Source organism: Eumetopias jubatus, unplaced genomic scaffold, assembly GCF_037043125.1.
Source record: "Eumetopias jubatus isolate StellerSeaLion01/CBP00866 unplaced genomic scaffold, mEumJub1_p1.0 scaffold_3, whole genome shotgun sequence".
Classification (NCBI taxonomy): domain Eukaryota; kingdom Metazoa; phylum Chordata; class Mammalia; order Carnivora; family Otariidae; genus Eumetopias; species Eumetopias jubatus.
In genome coordinates, this window is record NW_028274809.1 from 5,212,699 (window position 1) to 5,236,586 (window position 23,888).

At 44.5% G+C, this 23,888-nt stretch overlaps 1 protein-coding gene across 1 annotated transcript in view; it reads left to right on the forward strand.

Moving 5' to 3' along the window:
* The window catches only part of DRC11 (dynein regulatory complex subunit 11), a 156,289-nt gene that overhangs the window by 86,925 nt on the left and 45,476 nt on the right, over positions 1-23,888 (forward strand). Inside the window, exons 9-13 of the mRNA XM_028105309.2 lie at positions 4,958-5,033; positions 12,214-12,320; positions 12,491-12,592; positions 19,590-19,654; positions 23,251-23,333. Coding sequence (XP_027961110.1) covers positions 4,958-5,033; positions 12,214-12,320; positions 12,491-12,592; positions 19,590-19,654; positions 23,251-23,333 — 433 coding nt within the window. The remainder of the gene's footprint in view (positions 1-4,957; positions 5,034-12,213; positions 12,321-12,490; positions 12,593-19,589; positions 19,655-23,250; positions 23,334-23,888) is intronic.

Consider the following 23,888-nt stretch of genomic DNA (forward strand, 5'->3'; position numbering starts at 1 on the left):
GGAACACAACCCACAAGGCCACCGGTTGCCCTACTGCTCTGCTTGCACCCCAAAACTTCTAACTTGTTGCTGAAAAAAATAAGAAGAGAGCTTACTTGCTAATTAATTTTTAAAGCCCTCCTCTCATTCTGCAAGATAATTCTGAAGCCGTGCCTAAGAATAAGGACAATTGGAAGAATTTCAATTTTATTCTAAGCATTCTCCTCCTCTAAATATGCATTAGGGAATTTGACACTTGCGAATTAAAAATTCACTGTTAATGAAGCTTGTTCCATAAAAAATCTGAAATTATCAGCTATACAATCTGGTCTTTATTGAGTGAAGGTATTTTATTAACTAGCTATTAAAGAGTCATTTAATGATGAATAGTTTGGGACAAAAAGTAAAGTTTGAGTACATCAGTACTTATGGAGTAGTTGCAAAGGAAGGGCAAAATCCTTCAGAGTTACTTAGAACTGAATTTTTTCGTGAAGAGTACAGGTCTACACAGTGACAACATGATCATAAATGGTACTCTCTATTGAAATTGATATATTTACATTATATCGCTACTCATCTTCGAGGTCAGATTGCCTTTTTAAAAAAGTCTTATTCTAGAATCAATCGCAAGGTGTCTAGAAGCATTCATGAGACAAGCTATCAAATCTTTGTATGAGAATTGGTATTTTGACCTGTAGAAAAAGGCATCTATTATTCATCCTGGTTAACGGGTGAGGCAGGGGAGAGAAGAAACTAGTTTTGTTTAGCTTGCATAACTGACTCACCCCTAACGTTGTTTCACAGTGGCACAGCTCTGGGATTATCTTTCAGGTATTTTTATAAACTTGGTCATTTCTCGATTGCTAGTGCACATATAGTCAGAACACTTGGGAAAGGCCTCATATTAAAAACAAAAAACTGAGGATAATCTGAATATTTCCACTCACCTCCATAAATGGAAAATAGACTCTTGTCAAAATATCACAGGAGTACAAGCTTCGTCAGTCCACAAGATGGCTACAAATGAGCATAAGTGGCCACAGAGGGGCTGTTGACAGGGGTTTGGTGGTGGGTGGCTCAGAAGGCTGGTTGGGGACCAGGGACTCCAGGCAGGATTCCAGTCAATCGCTGAGCCCGAGAACCAGAGGACAACTTCAGAGCAGGGACAACAGACACCAGGGAGGGTGTCTGATGTGAGGCCTGGAAAGCTTGGAGCAGCCATGCATGGGGCAGAACCTTCTGGAGAAGACGAGAGTCATCCTGGGGGCAGTGACTTGAGCAGACCTGAGTTGTGTGAGTTGTAATCTAAGGTTTGTGGTTTGTGGTTTGTGGCGGTGGTTGGGATGGCCTGTGGGTGAGGAAGTGACTGAGACAGGGAGATACTTAGGTCCAGGCTGGGAGCACCACGAGACGGGAAGAAGGGTCAGTGCAAGCCCAGGTCCCCCCCAAGGACAAGTGTGGGCCAGGAGTCAGAGCCCCTCAGAAGTTTGCATCCATCCACCCAGGAGGATACATTTAAAGCCAAACGTCATTCACAGGGTCGAGATCGGAGCAAGTGAGTTCTGTTTACCTGGTTGATTTTTGTGTGAAAATAACGAAGAAGGGAAGGTACATCCAGCTGGTGGTACGAAGATCTGGGCTCATAGTCAGCAGTACAGTAACACCCTTCTCAAGCTCACAAAGACCCACAGTCACCTTTTTATGACTGCCTCCCTTCCCACCTCAAGCCCTTCCTGGGGTACCTCCATCTGCATAAATGTGTCTCAGAGTGACGTGCCCAAAACATCTCTCCCTTGACCCTAGTGCCACAGGAGAGGGCTCCCCTTAGACACTCTGTTATTCTGGACTCTGAGGATTAATGAGTGTCTCTGTAGAATCTTTTTTTTTTTTTTTGTAGAGTCTTAAGACTTTTGAACCTGGAGGTAACTGGAAGGAAGTTTAAGAGTGAGAATTTGTAGGTTTCAGTGTCCCTGCTTGGATTTCCAATTTACTGTGGGGCGGGTGGCATGAGAAAAGAGAGGGTCTCTGTAATTGTGCACAGCAACATTGTAAAGTAAAATAACTGTGGGGGCACCTGGGTAGCTCAGTCAGTTGGGCATCTGACTCTTGATTTCAGCTCAGGTCATGATCTCAAGGTCGTAAGATCGAGCCCCACGTCGGGCTCTGCACTCAGCAGGAGGTCTGCTTAAGATTCTCTCTCTCCCTCCCCCTCTGTCCCCCTGCCCCCCACTCCACTTGAATGTGTGTGCTCTCTCTTTAAAAAAAAATAAAATAAAATAAAATAACTGTGGCTGGTAATCTTACATTCATTTGATCATTTCATCAAAAAACTTTGCAAACAATTCAACGCTGGAAGCATGAAAGTTTTCAGTTTGGTATCTGGACCCATCCAGAGATCCCCTATACTGAGATGCTGAAGGACAGAAGCAAAGAGATTGGTCTAGGGGTTTTCACCTTTACCAGAGCTAGTAAAGGGAAAACATAAAAGCCCCTAAACAGCTTCAAAGATGGGCTTCCAAGAATTAATCTTTTCATCGCCTAGACAAGAAAAGGAACATCTGTCTTGTACCTTATACCAAAATGAACTCAACGTGGATCATGGACTCACATGTAAAACTGTAAAACCTTTAGGTAAAAAGAGGGGAAAAAATCTTCGGGATCTAGGGCTCTGCACACAGTTCTTAGAGTTGACACCAAAAGTATCCATAGAAGGAAAGATTGATAAATTGGACTTCATCACAGTAAAAAACTTTTACTCTGGGAAGAGGATGAAAAGACAAGAAAATGTTTGCAAGCTATAGATCTAGCTAAGGAAGTGCATCTAGAATATATAAAGAATTCTCAAAATTCAACAGTAAAATAATTCTTTCTTTTGGATCTTTGGTTTGCAAACCATCTCTAAAAGTGTTAAGGATCGGAGGTAAGGCGATCCCTGTTACGAATAAGTGATAGAGGGGGATGCTAGTGTCAGAGGGACATCCTCTGCAAACCAATAGCCATCTTTGCAAATATGTTTCAGTATCGAAGTTACACCATTTACCTGACAGGTTGGCTGTGTGGATGTCACGTTGGCTTTAGGAGCCAGAAAAGGAGCACTAGAAATCCATCCTTACAACTCTTTCCTCTTTGTTACTTTTCAATCCATATGTTAAACCATTTGGAACTATTTTAAATGGATTTTACCTGTCCGGAACACACGATCATGTGACTACTACAGAGTCTTCTCTACATTCACCAAACTTTGTGCTAAATCCTGGGAAAAGCCTGGCACCCACACACAGCATCATTAGCTTTTAAAAGCTTCTGTTTGTCTGTGAGGCCACCCAGCCTTTCTGTGACCCGAGCGCCCCTTCTCCAACCACCTGGCACGAGGAGGTGCTCCATACTGAACCATTGAGCCAACCACGTTCTTATATTATTTTAGAGGATTTCAAACGAAATTCTGTACTACTTCACAAAGATGGAGATGTGAGTGTTGTGAATTCCCAGAGGCTGTTATCAGGAATAAGGATGTCATCGTGGAAACGTCCATATTGAGCATAACCTGTGTTCACTGAAGGGCAGCGAGAGAGGAAGATATCAGGAAGTGAGAAGCTGCTGAGCTCCAGAGGAGACAGGCGCCCTTAACCTCAAGGAACAGAGACCCCAAGGATAGACTCCCTGAAACTGTATGTAAATGTTTACATGAAAATGCATTCCTCTAAGAAGGTGTGTGAGTTTTCTTCACGTTTCCTTCTACCTCAACCACTCAAAAACCACCACTTCCAGAAAGGAACAGTGGTCTAAATCCCCAAAAGGCATGAATAACTTTGATTCTTAATCTCAATGGAACTGAGAGAAAAGTGTGGGCAGAAAAGTAAAGTGACATTCTAAATGCAAGTTTGAAAACAGTTAAGGGATGCTTAATATTTTTTTGCAATGAGCTATCACATTATTTTGGTGCATTTTTTAAAAAAAAAATATGGTTAATAGTAATGAGAGCTCCTGGGTTGATTTTCACTTCTAGATCTAGAATTGGAGTATAATTTCACTCCTGGTTGAGTGGGAAATAATCAGCCTCTTCCAAATCACAGTAGCCCCACCCACAACCTGGAGGACACAGACCCGAAGGGAACAAGCAGATTATCTGAAAGCCACTGAGTGACCGATCTGACATTTGAGCCTATATGTTCAGAGGTACTTGCCAAATGCCCGCACTTTAAAAATGTAACAGAGGTGGCCCTATTTGCACTTTGCCACGTGCCCATTCATGTGAAGGATCCCCAGTTGTCCTGCACTGGGATTCTCGGACTCTCACCGACCAGGCTTTGGGATTCCCCCCTCATTACGTCACACTCCCTTCCCCATGTCTGCTGGACCAGAGAAGCAGGTGCCAGGAAGTAGAAGCAAATCCTACACAGTACGGAGAGACTCTTTTTCATCGAGAAGAATCCAGAACAGCTTCACAGAACAGCTTCACTCGCCTCAGACCAAAGAGCAATTTTCCACAAAAGAAGATGGGACAATGGAATTCTAATGAGAAAGAAGATGGCCATCTCTGCCTCCCCTCCAGCCTTTCCTCACTTTGCAGCCAGCTTGATGTCCCTACAAGCGGCTGGTGGAAGGTGGGAAGACTCAGGCTGGGAATCAGCTTTCAGAGCAAAGAAGGAGCCAGAACATCAGACAACAGGACCAAACTCATGGCGTGGGGTACCCTGGGAGAGGTGACTGACACAGGGGAACCTCAGTGAGCCTGCAGGCGGAGCTGAGTTTCTAGAACCATCCGTGCCCTGGTTGGTGGACGCAACATGCCCTGCTCAGACTGGCCAGCAGAGAAACTGCCCAGGTGGGCGGGCAAGGGGTCGGACCTTCACTCATAAACCAAGAAAGAGCCTGTGTGCCTTCCCTTAGTCCAGTCATCAGGATGTGTGTGCCTTGTACTGTCTAGTCCGGACAAAGTAGCCCTGTAATTAACAGAAGTATCATTCTTCTTTAACAGGAAGAAGATGACGGCTGGAAAATGTCACCAAGTGTTTTCCTTCCCACGATGGAGGAAGGAAATAACGTGTACAAAGGTTGGTTTAGGGGAATATGCGGGGCAACTGGGAGTTACCCGGCCCACCCAGCATGACCCCTGGCCCTAGCACCCAGCCTGTGTGGGGAAGAATTAGGCGCTCAGTCGGGAGAAGCTGAAATCATGCGGCTCATAGCCTGGACTTTCTGTCCGTCTCTATTTTAAAATTCCTTGTCGCCTAAAGGCATAGGATCGGTAAAAAGAGCCAGGTATGAATAGTACGAGAACACAATCGAAACCTCCATTCTGTTTTCGAACCCATAGGACTTGAGCTGAGCATTCTCTTGCTGGGAATGAAAGGGATTGTCCTGGATTGTTTAAATTAATAAAATCAATACCAGATGTACAATAAAATTTGTTTCAATCCTGTCAGACCAAGACAGGTGCCCGCAGACGGACACATAATTCTTTTGTCCATTGTTCAGCATAATTAACATAGTAGCTAGAATCTGAGGGGAGCTGCAAGTGTAGGAATTGGTCTTTCTGACATTCCTATTACAATTTACTGGAACAATTATCCAGCCCCTTTGGCTCCACTCCACCCTCAGGATGAATCCCAACACAGGATGACCTGCCACGATGACCCCGCTCATTGGTGCTTTTTGGTAATTCCTAGAAACTGCAACAAGGATGTCAAGTAGAATATTTCCAAACATCAGTCATGCATGTGCTTTCTCCCTAATTCTGGTCTTATCTGGACAGCACTGGTACTATTAATTACTTAACATATTTTTTCACTGACTCATGGTTTTTACCCCCAATAAACTGAGCCTCATCCTCAGCAGCAATATCAACGACATTTTAGGTTTGAGATCCTCATTGTATAAAATAAAAATGTCCGTGCACCACCTGAACTTCTTTCACTTTCCACTAGTGGTGAGGGTCCCACCGTGCACATGATGCTGAACGAGGGGGGAGGCATAGGGGACAGGGGACATCAGCGGGATTTGGCAGCTGTTTTAACTGGGGAGGAAGGAAGTCGAAGCAGTAACTTCACGTTATTAGACACCCAAGGCACGCAAGCCTTTGCGTTTTCCATGTTCATCTCATTTGATCTTCAGAACAACCGAGAGAAGTAACACAACTCTCCCCTTATCAGCAGGAACTATTAGAACACATGCTGCCACTCAAGTTTGAGAAGTCAAATCGGTTTTTTTTAACATTTTATTTAAATTCAAGTTAGTTAGCATATAGTGTATTATTAATTTCAGGAATAGAGGTCAAAACTGATTCATCCGTTTTGTATAACACCCAGCGCTCGTTCCATCATGTGCCCTCCTTCATGTCCATCACCCAGTGACCCCAACCCCCTCACCCACCTCCCCTCCAGCAACCCTCAGTTTATTTCCTATGGTTAAGAGGCTCTTATGGTTTGCCTCCCTCTCTGGTTTCATCTTATCCTGTTTTCCTTTCCCTTCCCCTATGATCCTCTGTTTTCTTTCTTAAATTCCACATATGAGTGAGATCATATGGTATTTGTCTTTCTCTGACTGACTTATTTCACTCAGCATAATACCCTCTAGTTCCATCCACGTCATTGCAAATGGCAAGATCTCCTTCTTTTTGATGGTGGAATAATATTCCATTGTGTAGATATACCACATCTTCTTTACCCATTCATCTGTCGATGGAATCTGGGCTCTTTCCACAGCTTGGCTATTGTGGACATCGCTGCTATAAACATTGGGGTGCAGGTGCCCTCAAATCACTACAAACCACAGTGCAGAGCAATCGCTATCAGACACATTCACTCACTTACATATTCATTCAACAACCACTGTGTCCAATGTGCAAGGCTACCGTGAAGACACAAAGATGGCACGTACCATCAACCTACAACATACTGGGTGTGGTAGAGGTGGATGAGGTGGGGACAGGGGCACAAGTTGAGTGGCTTGTGCGAATTAGGCTGGCAGCAACAATATCCAAGGCCCAGCTAGGAACGGCACGCATCCCCAGGCAGGGTCACTGGCGTGCAGTGGATGCCTCCGGAACTCAGGTGTGTCCGCAACAGGAGATGCCCTTATTCACATGCTACTTTGTGCCACATTTCTTTTGCTCTTTACAGCCACCCTCATATTCATATTCTACACATCCGTCACCAACCTCCAAGGTCATTGTTTGCACCTTCGAACACATCAGGTCATTGGCCAATTCATGTTCTGCTGAAGTCCTCCCTCGGGCAACAGTTGTCCTCAGCATGGTGGAAGGCCTGGCTGCCTTCTCCTCGGAAATAACTATCAGGAGAGAATAAGGGGAGAGACAGGTGGGTGAGAGACAGCCAAGCCCGCCTCTGCCATAACAGGGAGTCAGGGGCTCCTGTCTCAAACTCATAAATCAAGAAGTAGCAGAGTGACCACATGACAAGTGTACGGCAACAGAGACACAGATCCAAGAGCTCTCAGGAAGCTGGACCGCCTCACACCTGCCTCACACCCGCCTCACTCCCGCCTCACACCCGCCTCACTCCCGCCTCACACCCGCCTCACACCCGCCTCACTCCCGCCTCACACCCACCTCACTCCCGCCTCACTCCCGCCTCACACCCACCTCACTCCCGCCTCACTCCCGCCTCACACCCGCCTCACACCCGCCTCACTCCCGCCTCACACCCGCCTCACTCCCGCCTCACACCCACCTCACTCCCGCCTCACACCCACCTCACTCCCGCCTCACACCCGCCTCACTCCCGCCTCACTCCCGCCTCACACCCGCCTCACACCCGCCTCACTCCCGCCTCACACCCGCCTCACACCCGCCTCACTCCCGCCTCACTCCCGCCTCACACCCGCCTCACACCCGCCTCACTCCCGCCTCACACCCGCCTCACTCCCGCCTCACACCTGCCTCTCGTGGGCTCTGTGCTCTTCAGCCAGCAAGCCAGTCACTCCCACCTCAGGGACCTGGTGCTGTCCGTTCCCCTTGTCTGCAGTGCTGGTCCCTGCAGGCCTTCCCCGAGACCTTTGTGGGGTAACAGTCTCCAGCCTCACCCTGTGCCCACCTGACTTTACTTACCTCCAGCTGACGGGGATGTGGGTGTCCCTGCTTCCCCATGGGGGAGGGGGGCGCCAGGTCCCAGGTGTCAGGGCCCCCTGCTGTCTGCCCACTCTGAGAGCAGTGCCTGGCCCACAGTCAGGTTCCATCAACTCATGATTTAAACTTATGAATAAATCAGATTTGCAGATAAATCTGCAACTATTCCATGCAATTTTAAATGAATGAATGAATGAATGAATACAGGAATGAATGTCACTGGACAATTTCTCTGGAAGGCAGAATTAGACAGTATTTTGTTATAATCCTTTCCATATTCTCCGACTTGGTCTAAAACAATGTGTGTGTATTATTTTGATAAAAACAAAAATTAACGGGGAAATCTGATGTTCCCGTGGGAAGCCAAGGCTGGTGACCTGCTGACCCACTCAGGAAAGCTCTTGAGGCTTTCCACACCGTTTGTGTAATATGTTTCCATTACGCTGTTTGTAGAATATCTGTTTCCATCAAGGCTAAAAAAAAAAAAAAAAAAACCCAAGCAGTAGTCACTTGGGAGCAGAAGCCTGAAGGACCACTTTCCTGGCTGGGTTTGTGGCACTTCCTGTGTTATCTGCCAGGTCTCTGGTCATTTAAAGAAATTAAATGTCTTCATCTTAGAATTCTTTTCTCAAAAATCAAAGGTTTTCCTTTTCAAAAAAGACATTAGCATTTTAATCACCCCCCTACGTGAGAAACTGCCCCAGCCAGCTTTTCACACTCTGGGGATGAAAGCTCCTGGGGCAGTTGTTAGTGCTTTGAGGGCCCTGAAAAGCTTCCTGCATTTGTAAATGTCCATGAAATTCTTGAAGGGATTGAGAGGTGCCCTGTGCAGAAGTGTCATGAGAAAAGCAAAATTTCTGCGCAAAACCAGGACCATTCAAAGGGCGGTCGAGGTGAAATCAGCAAAGGCCACTAAGCACCGTTTTATTTGTGAGACACAGTTACAACTCCGGAATGAGAATTTGTTACGAGGTGCTTTTATATAAATAATCACCTCATGTTCCTTCCTGTTCAATATTCTGCATCCCTTTCTTTAGGAAATGCACGGCTTCCAGATTTTAACAAGTCTGTCTAGTGAGAAAGCAAAGTAGCTTCCTCGCCACCGCAAAGTTATTTTGCTTTAAAATATCTTAATAAAAACAGGTGAACTTTGCTCCTGGAGATTTAACGATCATGTAAAAGGGACATCTGTTAAGCAAGAGTTACTGGTAAATAGCACTTTTTAACACGTTTAAACCCTTCATAGTATTTTCAAGGGGGAGAACTTACAATTTCAAACTCTTAAGAAAACGTGTTGTAGTTTTCATACATTTTAAAATTTTCCACAATTTAAGTTCACGTGCATTTCAGAAAATGCACTGAGAAAGGACAGTTACCTTCAAATGAGGGAAGTGTAAACTAACTCTTCCTTGGATGAATACGCACCTTACAGACCAGCCACAAAATCTACCTGCTAGGGGGATTCGGGGCCAAGAATAAATTCAATTAATGACTTAAAACGTGTTTTACATCAATGGGCTGATATAGGCAATTTATGCCATGCAATATTTCTCATTCCCTGACTGTAAAACACAGGATAGGCCTCTCTGGCTGGTACTCAGTCACAGGACTGATTATTTAAAATAATAAAAATTCGGCTCTTAGCTTTCTAGCAATCTCCTGTGTGCCCACTCCTGTAGGGGTGGCCTCCATCCTGTCTTTTTCAGGTCTTCTCCCTCTTGGTCTTCATGGAGATGTGAACTCCATTCCAGGCTGGTCACCTGCCCCGCCCAGGTGATGACATCCTCTGGGGTCATCCACGGACAGGCGGACATCCAGGAGACAGGTGTCAAACCCACTTCTGGCCCCATCATCCCTTCTCTGCCCCAGAGGCAGGGCCACCTGTCACGTGGCCATCCTGATGGGGAAAGACACATGGGTGAATCGGCTCTATGAAAACTGTACCATGTTTGTGACTTAGTTCCTTTCCATTTCTAGTAAGTCTACAGTAGCCACCCCAGGAGAAACTGGGGTCCTTTCATCATCCCCCATTTCCAAAATCTGTCCCCCCAGATTTGCACCACCATAGGCTGTGACCATGGCAGAGACCCTGGCCAGCACAGCAACTGGCAGAACCCTACCCAGCCACGCCCGCCTCGGTCCTCTGATGGGAAGCCGGGGGAGCCTGAGACCCCTCGCTGGACCCGGATTCCAGAGAGGCTCTGTTCTGGCCAACACCCAGTCCCACAGTACGCACTGGGAGTGAGGTGGGCCTGCCTGACTTGTGTGGGGCAACACCTTCTGGTCCCCATTTCCACTTCTGGAAATTTCCATGCCGACCACTGGGAGCATTGTCAGGTCTTCTGCCTGGGGCTCCCACACTTTCAGAGAACTGGAGCTGTATTTCCACGTCCCGTCTTCCTGTAGTTGTCTGGTCCACAGGGTCCTGACCGATCACCTGGAGACGACACATTCACCGGCCCTCAGGCACCCATCCATCACTTCCACTTTGCTGACAGGTGTCTGCTCTGGGCACAGCTGTCCTGCAGAGTCCCCCTCCCCCTCAGGAAGTAGGAATTGTCAATCAGGAGGATGAAAACCATAAGACCAACAGCCGAGAAACAGTAGGATGGGGGTCCACCTGACCCCAACCATGGGCCGCGTCCCCTGGGCAGACATCAGATGGCCAAAGCCCTTGGGGCAATTCTTTGCCCATTGGCCAGCTTTGGTCGTGCATCAGAATCTCCTTGCTCTGCTGTCCGTCTCTCCCGGATCTGCAGCTTTTCCTGGGTCACACCACATCTTGTCCCTTCTTTGGTCTTGGTCTCTTTTGCTGACCCCAGACCCCTGTGATTGATTTGCAGATTTGACCCTTCCCTCTCGTTTGTTTGCCCAGGTGTCTTTCCAGACACCTTCTCCACTTTCGGTCCTCATCATTGACACCGCTTGCTGTCGACAGCACCCAGACGTATGTTTCTGTCTGTGTCTGTGACTGTCCCTCCCTTCTCAGTCAGCCGCATCAGGGGGACACATTCCTGGCCAGTCTCAGGATGCCCCTGCTGTGCCCATAGGGGAGGCCCTGGTTGAGAAACCTCTGCCCATTCATTCACATGCTCACTGCCATCCAGCCCCGCACAGTCCCCCCTTCTTCCCGAGGGGTAGCCAACATTGGACCGGGGTGGGGGAGCCTCTGCCTGGTCCCCGTGGCCCTCTGTTGCCTCCCCAAGTTGAAGGGCATCACTGTCCTAAGGATGAGTGAAGTAGCCAAGCTGGGTGGGGGTTGCAGGTTGAGTTCTGGCAAGTTTCCATCACATTCTGAGCACAGATTCTGGGAAAAGATCTCATTTCCCAGACTGACAAGTCTCATTTTCCACAGGACACCACCCCACTTCCCAGTGCCAGGATCCCGCTGATCCGTACCTCGGCCCACATTTGGAATTCCCCTCTGAGAAATGAGCTTTAGTTCAATTTTTTCCAGTGATACAAAATTATCCTTATTTCCACTAAGGTCACATTTCTCTAACCATCCTCTTCAGTGCCAGGGCCAGGCAAAAGGGAAATGTAAAACATGTATGATTTCAAACACATCCAAAAAGTAATTCAAAAATACAGCTGTCAGGGGGAAGTCACGGGTACTTGTATGTTCAGTGCTGTCTTTTAACAAGGGGCTGGGGTCAATCACGGATGGGTTCAGCTAACGATAAAATCTTTCACATTTTAGTGAATCATTTGAATAATGAAAGTAATATAAAACATATTACAAAAATAGTCATCTCACATTTGTCTAATTACATAATCCCATAATTAATGTATTATTTTTACATGGTTATAATCATTAGAAGAATATTACTTGTATCCTACTTTTTATGTTTTCACATTAGTAGTTGTCTTCTTCATCTATAATAATATAATATTATATATTATATATCTCTCTCTCTAAAAAAAGATATTATACAAGCACATTTTTCCCATTTGGGAAGTTGGGGGGGAAAAAAGCACGAGTCTCATCACTCTGCCGTCAATAATTTCTTGATTATTTTATTCAAACTTGTATTCCACGCAATAGAATAGAAAATTAGACTTGTGTGTTATACTGCAATAACTGTTTTCGTTCATCTTCATGTTGAGAAAAAGTTCATTTTCCTTTCCTTGATCCTTCCGGACCCCAGACCTGTGGAAGAATAAGGACGAGTCATGGAATCTCCCCCAGGACTATGACCCGGAACTGATCAAACAGGAGAAACGGAAGGAACTGGAGTCGGAGATCAGAGCGCAGGTAACACCGCACTTGCATTGCACGAAAACAAGTCATCAGCAGCCGCCGTTGGGCTTCTTCACAATTTCCCATCCATGGCCACCCCAGATTTTATGCTATTTTTAAACTTTACAAAGAAAACACAAGGCTCACAGAGTCACTCAAAAGTGGTGTGTTTTGTTCTCGCCTAGGTGGATGAGCTAATGAGACAGGAACTAAAAAACTTGAAACTGGCTGTGGACAGAGAAAAGGAGTATCCGGTCAAAGCAGCAAAGAAGAAAGGAGATAAAAAGGTGAGTAGCAAGTGAGCATGGGAGGGAGGAGGCAGATGCAGATTCGAATCACGAGCAGGAGCGCCGCCCAGGCTGAGTCTGGTGCGCTACCTGGAACACTGGCTGGGCCCAGGCTACTGCACAGGGAAATGTCTTCCTTGGGGGGGATGTGCCTTGTCCCACCAGGTAGTCCTCAGGGACATGGGCTCATAAATGGGATACACCCAACGGTCTGAGAGTGACCCGCCCCACCCCTCCTCACTGCAGACTCGCATTACCCAAGCCCCACAGATAGGTTGAAGACCATCAGGGAAGCCAGTGATGTGCCTGGAATGTCTGCCCCTCTCTCCCTGTAGGGAGATCTGTACGGGAGGCCAGTGGCAATGAGCAAGTTCTTTGTGAGTAAGGGATCAGAAGAACTGAATTTTAAATTGCCAGCAATCCATCTCACAGTGTTTGGGAGTAGCCAGTTAGATCCTAATATGCAAAGTTCATTTACTGGGCCCTGTGAGATAATAGAAAATATATACAGGTCTTTGCCTCCAGTTCCTGGCACAGAGCTCCTGAAACCCTTGTAAATCCTTAAGTCATGAGAGTACTTGGAGCATATTTGTTCTAATGAGACAACTCATTGGTTGTGCCTGCGTGAGGAAGCCTCCATGAAATCCCGATAATGTCAAGAGGGTGAACACAGGCACAAACCAGGAGAGTGACCACCCTGACTCCACGGGGACAGAAGCTCCTGCACTCGGGACCCTCCCAGAACTCGCCCTAAGTACCACTTTGTCTGGCTGTTGGTCTGTACCCTTTATCACATCCTCCATTAAACTGGTGAACATGAAGTGTCTCCCTCAGTTCTGTGAGCCGCTGTAACAAAGTAACTGGACTCAGGGAAGGGGTCGTGGGAACCTCAGGTTTATAACCAGTAGGTCAGAAGCACAGGTGACAACACGGACTTGCGATTGGCATCTGACGTGGTGGGTGGGACGGAGCCTTTGGCCTGTGGGATCTGATGCTATTCCTAAGTAGATAGTATAAGAATGGAGTCAAGTTGTAGGACACCCAGCGTTGCTTCGTGCGGGAAACCCACACACGCACATCTGGTGTCAAAAGTGTTGTGGATGTGGTAGTCACATGGGAGTAAAGGAGACATGCAGGAGGAAAGAACTGGCTTTTTCCTAACCTAGGCCCCTACTCCCACTTTCATTCCACAGCCAGCCCTGCCACTGGGGCCAGAATCCTCCAGGGAGAGGCCAGACTTGCCCTCCTTGGCAGTGTCAGCAGGGGGGCAGCCTTTGCCTCTTTGATGGCTTTCTCAGGGTTCCGTGGCTGATCAACACTTCTTGCAATTCATGTACTCTTAGAGCTTTTCATACATCCAGCTCCATGAGTGTCTCGTTCAGCCAGTCCCTTTAGGATGACGCTATCCCGATCCATTTTGTATTGAGTTTACAGTTTCCCAGTTTACTCTGACTTTTCAGTTCGACACCTGAATGTCCTTCATAGCCCTCCTGAGGATACACCCCTGAAGCCTAATGAGGGTCATCTATAGGTTATTCTCTCACTAGTAGGTGAGGGCACTTATTGATGACACAATTGATCCAATTGATGTCTTGCATATCTGCATGAAAAAGTGATGTTTTGATGATTGAACATGGAATTCAAGCCAAACAAAATAGGAAATGAAGGCAGGAAGTGGCTGTACCCCTCTGGCTGAAAATAGGCTTTCTCCTTTTACCCAACAAGTATCATTGTGCAGGCCCAACATCAGACCGGGCTTCCTCACCCTCTCACACTACTGGCCCCTCTCATTCCTTGCAGCCTGCCATTTCTGTGTCACGACTTATGATACGTCACAGGGAGGGGTTGCTGTGAATTTCCCTCTTGGAATTAAGCTGGTTTATCATGCAATGGGTGTGCTCAGGGTATCCCAATAGATTGATGGTAATTGTATAACTATGGAGTTTTGAGAGCCCCAAATTCCAAACCAATGACTTGGGCGTAAATTTCGGAGACACACATTGGATGTGGTGTTAATTTCGTGAGCTGAAACTTAATCAACTATACCAAATCCCATCCTCAGGAAGACCATTAGCAGAAGGGGGATGGTCAACCTCGTACATAGAAAAGGAGAAAAAGGACCCAGAAGAAGAGAGTTAGGCGGTATTGCCTCGTCATCCAGAGAAAGTGACTTGATCAGAGATTATACAGCAGCCTGAATCTTCCTTTCGAAATACAAATCTGATCTTATGACTCCATACTGAACTTGTTCAATGGCATTTTAATCCTCTAAGATAAAGATGACAATGTTCAGCCAGGCTTACAAGGCCATGTCTGACCTGGCCAGTGCATTTTTCCCCAAGCTGCACTTCAGCACCCTGACCTTCCTCTTTGTCCCCCCAAACCCACTGTGCTCCTTCCCACCACAGGGCCTTTGCACATGCTGTTCTCGCCCAAGAACCATCTTTACTCCCATGCCCCCAGTCCCTAGCCTTCTTAAATCCTACTCATCCCTTAGGTCTCAGTCCAAGCCTTTCTTCCTCAGGGAAGCCTTCTGAGCTACCCATAGTAAGTCTGCTTTCTCTGCATACACTTGGCACTGTCTACGAGGCCTTCCTGGTGCTTTATCAGAGCTTTAATGTTATATTTACTAGTGAGATCATTTTGTTGGTATCTTCCTTCCCGAATCTACTCAAGGACTGTAAGTGCAGGAACTGTATGATTGTCTTTTTTGCTTGTTCACCATCGTAACCCTTTCTGGCACAAGGCAAGTCCTCAATACATATTATCAAATAAATTAGTCAAATCTAGATTCCATGCGGATTGATTCCTATAAGCTAAATATGTGCCTCAAGACATCACAGTATAGCATCAGCAGCAATTCACAGCACCCAGCCACTTCCCTTGCTGATTCCATATTCACCAAGCAAACTTCAAATGAGTTATTATAGTTTCATGTTGATTTTTCTATAAGATGGAAGTCTACAGGGTCTGATTCTCTTAGCAATTGTGTGTCTCATTTTAAATTCATCAACTTACATTACCGTCTATCCCACATTCTCTGTTATTTGTAGATCCAAAATTAGGCTTGAGGGACAGACTATCTTTATTAATTTTTTTCATTCAATAAGTATTTATTGAGCACTATATGCCAGGTATATTTCAAGGCATTCAGAGTGCAGAAGAGAACAAAACAGACAAAGCTTCTGTACTGACAAAAGCAAGTTTCCACATCTGCAAGACTGGATTGCTCTGGATGTGCTGTCATCCCCATGATGACATCAGTGGGTGAGGTCCTACCTCTCCGAGGCCCTTTGTTTCCTAAGTTCCTCTCCTGCTGTAATCACAGAAATTTTAAGGATAGAGGAGTTCCTGGAGAAGCTAAGAAGCTCCTTGAGGGTAAAATTCTTGCCTGACTCTATTTTTTGCATTTCCCAGACTGCTAGCATATATAAGTAGGAGAGGAAGGAATGCCATATTTAAAAATAAATTGAGAATCTAATTTTAAAAGAAACAAATGAACATTCTACAACTGAAAATTGCAGTAGCAGAAATTAAGAACTCCTTGAATTGGTTTAACAACAGCATGGACATAGCAGAAGACAGGTTGAGCTTAAAGACCAGCCAATAGGAAAACTAAACTGAAGCAGAAGAAAAAGACTATAAAGAACAGAATGGAGAATAAGAGACATTTGAGACATGGTCAATGTTGCACTACACGTGTAATTGGAATCCCCAAAAAAGAAGGAGAATGGGAAAGAAGCAATACACGAAAAAGTAATGTCCATGAAGGTTCCCAATCAGATGAAAGACATGAAGCCACAAATTCAGGAGCCTTAGTGAGGTCCAAGGATGAACACAAAGAAAACCACATCTCAACACATCATAGTCAAAATGCTAAAAGTCGAAGATAAAAGGCAAAATCTTACTAGGTTTTTTTTGTTGTTGTTGTTGTTTTTAAGACACATTTCCTTCAAGGAAACAAAAATAAGAGTAAGAATTACTGCTGACTTTCTCAGCAGAAACTATGAAGCCAGAAGGCAATGAATGGCATCTTTACAGACTAGAAAGAATTAACTGCCAACCTAGAACTCTGGACCCAGTGAAAATATCCTTCAAAAATGGAATGAAATAGAGATGTTCCCAAAGAAAATCTTAGGGAACTTAGCGGCAGCAGATCCACAATATGAAAATACCAAAAGGATATTTTTCAGGCTAAAGGAAATTGATCCCAAGTAGAAACAAAGAAGGGTAAGAAGGAATGATCAGTTGTTGAAAACATAAAAGACTTTTAGAATATTCTATTTTTTAAGGCAAGAATAGTAACAAAGTCCTATGTATTTATAACATGTAGAAATAAAATATATGACAACAGTAACCAATAAGATAGGTAGGGGTAAAGGGACTTGTAAGGTTATTGTGTTGTTCAGGACACCATAAAATGCTAGCCTAAGGTAATTTGTAATAAGTTAGTAATATATTTTGTAATTCTTTAAATGATACTACATTTAATAAGTAATAGTGAACAAAAAGTGAGAAAGTAAAAAGTACTTGATTGATTAGAAAGAATACAGGAAAGGAAAAGAAAAAAGAACAGATTGCACAATTAGAAAACAAATATGAAGATGACAGAATTAAACTTAAATATTGGTAGAGGGATAGAGGCATAGATCAAAAGAACAGAACACACAACCCAGAAGTAGGCCAACACTAATATTCCTGACTGATTTTTGACAAAGGTACAAAATGCAAGGAAGAATAACCTTTACAGTACATGGAGCTGGAACAATTAGATATCCACAGACTGAAAAATGAACCTTTACCTACGTCTCATACATTTTACAAAATTTACAAAAATTAACTCAAACTGGATGCACTTAAATGGAAAATGTGCAACTATAAAACTGTTATTAAAATATAGGAGAACATCTTTGGGATCTAAGGCTAGGCAGAGTTCTTAGTATAAACACCAAAAGCAGAATTCATAAAAGGAAAATTTGGACTTGATCAAAGTTAGAAACTTCTCCTCCGTGAAAGATTCTATTGAGAGCATGAGAAGGCAAACTACAGACTAGGAGAAAATATTTGCAAACCACATATCTGAGTAAGAGCTAGCAACACACAGCATACAAAGAACTCTCAAAACTCAGCAGTTAAAAAACAACCGATTAGAAAATGGGCAAAAGACACAAGGAGGCATTTCACTGGTGTGGCTATACAGAGGGCAAATGAGCACAGGAAAAGATGCCACTAGCCATGAGGGAAATGCACATTAGAATCACAATGAGAAATTACCACACACTCATGAGGGTAGCAACACCAGTTGCTGGAAAGAATGGGAAGAAACTAGATCATTCATATGTTACTGGTAGGAATGTGAAATGGTATTGGCACTCTGAAAAGCAATTAGGCACTTTCTTTGCAAACCAAATATGCAACTACTCTACACCCCAACAATTGCACTCATGGGCATTTATCCCAGAGAAACAAAGACTCACGCACACGTGCACACACACACACACACACACACACACACATCTTAATTCATAATAACTCAAAACTGAAAACAGCAATCAAAAAAGAACAACCACTGATACATAAAATGACCTCTCCCCATTTCCTGAGAATTATAACGAGTGAAAAGCAAAAAAACACATACTCTGTGATTTTGTTGATACAACATTCTCAAAAGGACAAAATTACAGACACGGAAGAGACATTCGTGGTTTCTGGGGATTAAAGATGGGGTACCTGTGGGAGGGAAGTGAGTGGGTCAGGAAAGGGCCACCTGAGGGTTCCTGATGGAGACAGAAAGGTTCTGTATCTTGACTGTTCCAGTGTCAGTTGTGACCTTGTAAGATAGTTCTGCCAGATGTTACCATTGCGAGAAACCTGGTAAAAGTTGCTCAGGATCTCTGTATTATTTCTTACAACTGTATGTGAATCCACCATTTTCTCAAATTAAACATTTTAATGTGTAAAAACCTGAAAATCATGAAGTATCACTACGTGCAATCACATCAGTGAATCTTCCAATCATATTAACAGCTGAAGGAAGTCAGACATAGGGAGTTTACAGTGTACCACTCCGTGTGCAACAGCAGGCAGTGTGAATCTACAGTGAGGTCAGAGGAACAGCCACACACAGGCTGGAAAGCAGAATGAGAGACAGATCAGGGGTGATGAGGAGATGTTCTAGATGTTGAACTGGGCAGTGTTTAAGGCAATCCGCCTGGACATGGGTATGCTCACTGTGCATAAATTATACTGCAATAAAATTCATAGTGAGTGAGGACATAGATATGGAGGAATGAAAGATGCTGAGACAGTAAGAAAGTGCTTGATAGCCTGCGTGATGGGGACCATGGGTGGCCCGAGGAGGTCTGAGGAAGAACTTAGCGGCAGGAGCTAGGAGCCAGGAAGGGAAGAGCGCCAGGCTGGAAGAACCCCATCCACCATGCTGGTGAACTTTAACTTCATCCTTGGTGCAATGGGGAGGTACCAATGGATGCTTTAAACAGAGTAGTGAAGCGATCAGCAGCACTGTTTTGAAAGATCGTTTTCCAAGCACGTCCCTCCAGCTGTCACAGTAATCAGAATGTAGAGCCCTCTGGGAACCAGATCTGGGGACTGATGCTAACAGGGCATGAGATTGGGTGTCAAAGGCTGGCACAACTTGATGACCCGAGCATACAGCGCTCTCATCCTTTGTAGATGAGAGCCCATAAGAAGAGAGCCAGGATGCTCGGAGCCTGCTGGCAATCGGGCCCCGTGCAGGCTTCACAGGGGAGACCTCACTGTCTACCCACCCAGGGACATGCCCACATAAGCAACCTGCAGTTTCCCAGGCCAAGCCCTCCGTCCAGGAAAATGTGGCCACCGCATATCCGGTGTGCCACAGTGGATCTTCCATCCCGTTCTCTGCCACCACGACCAAAAACTGCTGCCCTACCTAAGTTCTATAGCTAATTTGCTCACTTGTGTTTACTAAATTATTGGTTATTTCCATTTTTTCCAGAAAAAGAAAGGGAAGAAAGGCAAAAAAGGGAAAAGAGGGAAGGACAAAGATCTGACAGCAGACAGGTGAGGTGTGCTCTAGCATTGTTGTTCTGCACATTGAGCGCCATCCCCCCCCAGCCCCCTGGCCCAGAGCAGAGTGTAGGTCACAACCAAAATCCGAGGCCCCAGCCTGGGAAAGGCACCCCTCTCTGCCCACCACACCGTCTCCACCCTGGAAATGCTGGGGCTGCTTTGCAGTCCTGCGTGAAGAGTGGCCTCCTAGCCTGCAAAGATGTACGCCAAAGGATGGACACCAGCATCACCTCTGAGATCATGCGACTTTTTTTAGTTTTAAAATTTGTAGGGTTCTTTTTTTTAAGATTTTATTTATTTATTTGAGAGAAAGAGAGCGTGTAAAAGCACAGGGAGGGGCAGAGGGAGAGAGAGAGAATCCCAAGCAGACTCCGTGCCAAGTGTGGAGCCTGATGCAGGGCTTGATCCCATGACCCCGAGATCATGACCTGAGCCAAAAGCAAGAGTTGGATGCTTAACTGACTGTGCCACCCAGGCACCCCAAAATTTGGGGGGTTCTTAAGAAATTGTTCAAGAAACAGCATCCTGATCCAACTTTTGAGGGAGTACTGACACTCTTGGAGGGCAGAGACTGTTCCCATTTTCTGCCCTGTCCTGGGCCCAGCCCAGTGAGGCACTTCACAAGTGCTCACTGAAGAGAAGGATGGGGTTTCGCCTCATTGAGGGGTGTTTCCATTGCCTTGAGCTCCACTGGCCAAACTTTGATACTCATGAATCATTTTAAACACTCGTTTTTTAAACTGAAACGGCCCTTCAGTGCTTTAACACTGGAAATAAATAGGTCTTAGGTTTTCAGGTATTTTCAAGAAATGTAGTGGAATTTAAAAAACAAAATGACCAAATTAAAACAGGTGCAGGAAACAAGCTAGTGGTCACCAGCTGGGGGAGGCCTGTGGGACAGGTGAAATAGGGGAAGGAGATCAAGAGGTACAACGTTCTTATAAAATAAGTAAGTCATGGGGATGTAATAGACAGCATAGGGAATATAGTCACTAATATCGTAATAACTGTATTGGGGACTAGACTTATCATGGGGATCAGTTTGTAATGTATAAAAATACTGAATCGCTATGATACACATCTGAAAATAATAGGATATTGTATGTCAATTATTCCTCAACTAAATAAGCAAATAAAAATAAAATAAAATACAATCCCTAGTAAGTGAATGTCAGAAATCATTCTGAAGGTATATCTTTCTTCCCATGGGTTTTGTTAATGGATACCATGTATTGCTCCCCTGTTTGGGAGTATTTCCTAGTCATCCCCTGGCTACCAGGGATACATTCCCAAACTCTGCTTGAGAGCAGATCCATGAGAAAGGAAGCCAGCTTAGAACCATCCAGAAGGAAATAGGAGACGAGAGTGCTCCAGGGTTAGTGCACATGCCTGGAGCCCTGACAGGAAGCCTCTGGAAAGGCAGCCAGAAGGGCGTGTGGGCTTTGGGTCTGTGGAAAAAAGGCTCCTACAGTGTACCTGTAAAGGCAGTTTTCTTCATTTGATTCTCCATCGTTTGGGGACAGGTTCAGGGTCAAGATGCTGTGGCTGACTGCTGCCTAAGAGGGGCTTGGTCAGCATCCTGAGAGTCAGTCGCCCAGTTCCTGGGTCACCAATCCCTCTGAGCACCAACACTGATGCCTCCTGGGGACCCAAGGGGCAGCACAGTCCCTTCCCTAGATGGGGGTCCAGCGCATGCATGCACACAGTGCCACAGGCCACAGGTGTCTTTTAGTAGCTTATAAAACCTACTTTTCTCCTTTGCTCTTAAATTAGTCCCAAAACCAAGAACAGTCTTGCAGGTGAAGAAGATTATGCGAAGTGCCTTATCCAGACACAAACCAGAGCTAAAATCAAATCTACCAATATGACCCAGTCTCTAAATTAAAATTATCCATTCATATTCTCATGCATGTAAAGATGGGATTACCAAATAAAATGCAGCTTTAACAATACACATCACACACACACGTGGCAGGTGAACAATACCCATTAGACATTGAATATGCTCTTGCATGTGCCTCTGTACAGATGAACTATTGTAAATGAGCCACAAGCCATTCTCTAGTGAAATGAAGAGAGACCAGGATTATTTTATTCACTTTTATGCCCAAACGTACAGAAACAGCTGATTATCTCATTCCTGGAAGACTTTTTATTTCAATTTTGGAGACCCTAGGTCTCTAGACCAGGGCTAATTCCACCAAGTCGCTGTAAGACAACTTCCTTTTCTCTCATCGAGTTATTATCAACCTGAAACCAGTACTTTTATCATATGAAGGTAGTTTTAAAGTTGAAATGTTTTATTCCTTAACAGAAGCTCATTTCACTGGAAAGACCCAAATATAGGTTTGTGTTCCAGGCTTCTTAATGTGTTTTGTTTTGATTGTTTTAGAGAATCTTCTTCAATTTTATGTTAATATTTTATGCATATATTCTATGTTTATATTAAATCGGTATTCTAACTAAAAACCTAGAGTTGGTACTTCCTTGCAGGAAGTAAGGAAGTAAGGAAGTAATTCCCAAATCCCATTACAATTAAAACCTTCTTAATCCGCAGCAGAATTTTAAATGGTATTTTAATTTAAACCCTATTTTAAATATATTTGAAAGGATAAAATTCCAGTCAATCAAAGACTGGGGTCATTGAATTAACATTTATCCCAATGGTATTTGGCTTAAATATAACTGATATCCTTGCTCACACTAACCTGGATCATAGAACAAAGAACTGGTTAAATACAGTTATATTTACAATCCTTCATTCTAGAGAAAGACTAGGGTAGAACTAAAACATACGGCCCCTAGAAATGAAAAGGGAATAGATAAAACATCTCAAAGGATTAAACTCAATACTTGAGCTTGACCTATCTAAATTCCTACAAGCCAAGCCCCAGTTAATTTCACTGGGAGTTTCATTCATTAAGTGGGATACTATCTTGATTTTTTCCTCAATTAGTATAAATTACCAGTGTGCTGGCTGTATGCCCAAGGCCCCCTTAGGGAAGTGGTTTTGACATCTGTAAACACTATGGAAAAGTATAACATCCTTCTAAAAAAATCATCACACTCACCGCGTTAGACATTTTGTCTTTCGTAGTAGAATTAGTTCCCCTATAAGCCTTTGTTCTTTATAGATATTTCTTCTAAACTATTATGCTGTTGGGTTAAAAGGAAACATCAATTTCACAAAGGATTAATGATCTACTACGGGTTGCAGATGCTAACTGAATATATAATTGTGGGCCCATTGTGCTACTATTATTGGGCAATTTCTAATTCCTATCTGTGCCATCACAAGGACTAATGAAAGGGCAGACTGCAGGAGGTATAGCTGGTCTCAGATGCCCACAGATATAATTCTTATTAGTGGGAAATGTCAGACGTACACGTGGATGAGCAAAAGTATTGTTTTTTAAAGTCTAGTATGTCCCCAAATTGTAGAAATGCTTCTAAAAATCAACTTATTTGCATAGATACAAATGTGCTTAGAAATAGATCTGGTGAAAGTTCTCTGCATATGTGGTGATTAACAGAAATGCTGGTTTTATGTGTCTGCTCATGGAATAGCTGGTCTGCTTTATCACCAGGACCATTGAGTCTCTGTATAAGGAACTGGTGGAAGAAGGGTTGCTGATCCAGGCTCTGAAAGTTAACCTCTCTGATTACATCGGTAAGGTACACCGAAATCAACACATATATGTGCCGCATATGTTGCCCCTTGGGTTCTGAGGTCCCAACAGCTGGAAATATGTTTCATTTGCATTTTTGTCCAAACCAAAACCTGGCCCATAGTGGATCATAGTAGATTTTTTTGGACTGAATGGGTTTGCATTCATTCTGCACTGTGAACTCACAGGTCCTGCTCTCTCCCCGAATGTGGTAGAGGCAGGTTTTTGAGCCTACCAGCAAAATTCCTTGGGGCATTCTGTCTGGCATAAGCTAAATTGAGGAAATGAGAACTTGTTCATACTTTTGGGTTTAAACAAAATGCCCCAGGGGAGCAGCACCTGGAACTTGAACAACACACAGTTCTTACGGGAGGAATTCCTTCCAGAAGGGGCCGCCCCAGAAGTAGCTGGAAGGAAGGAGGAGAGACATTTGCTATCACCATCTCTAACAAATGTTTTCTCTTAATTTTTAAAAAACAACGTGATGACCTGAAAACACACGTAAAGCTTAAAATTCTTCATAATCCCAGCACCTTAGTGCAGGTATAATGTTCACT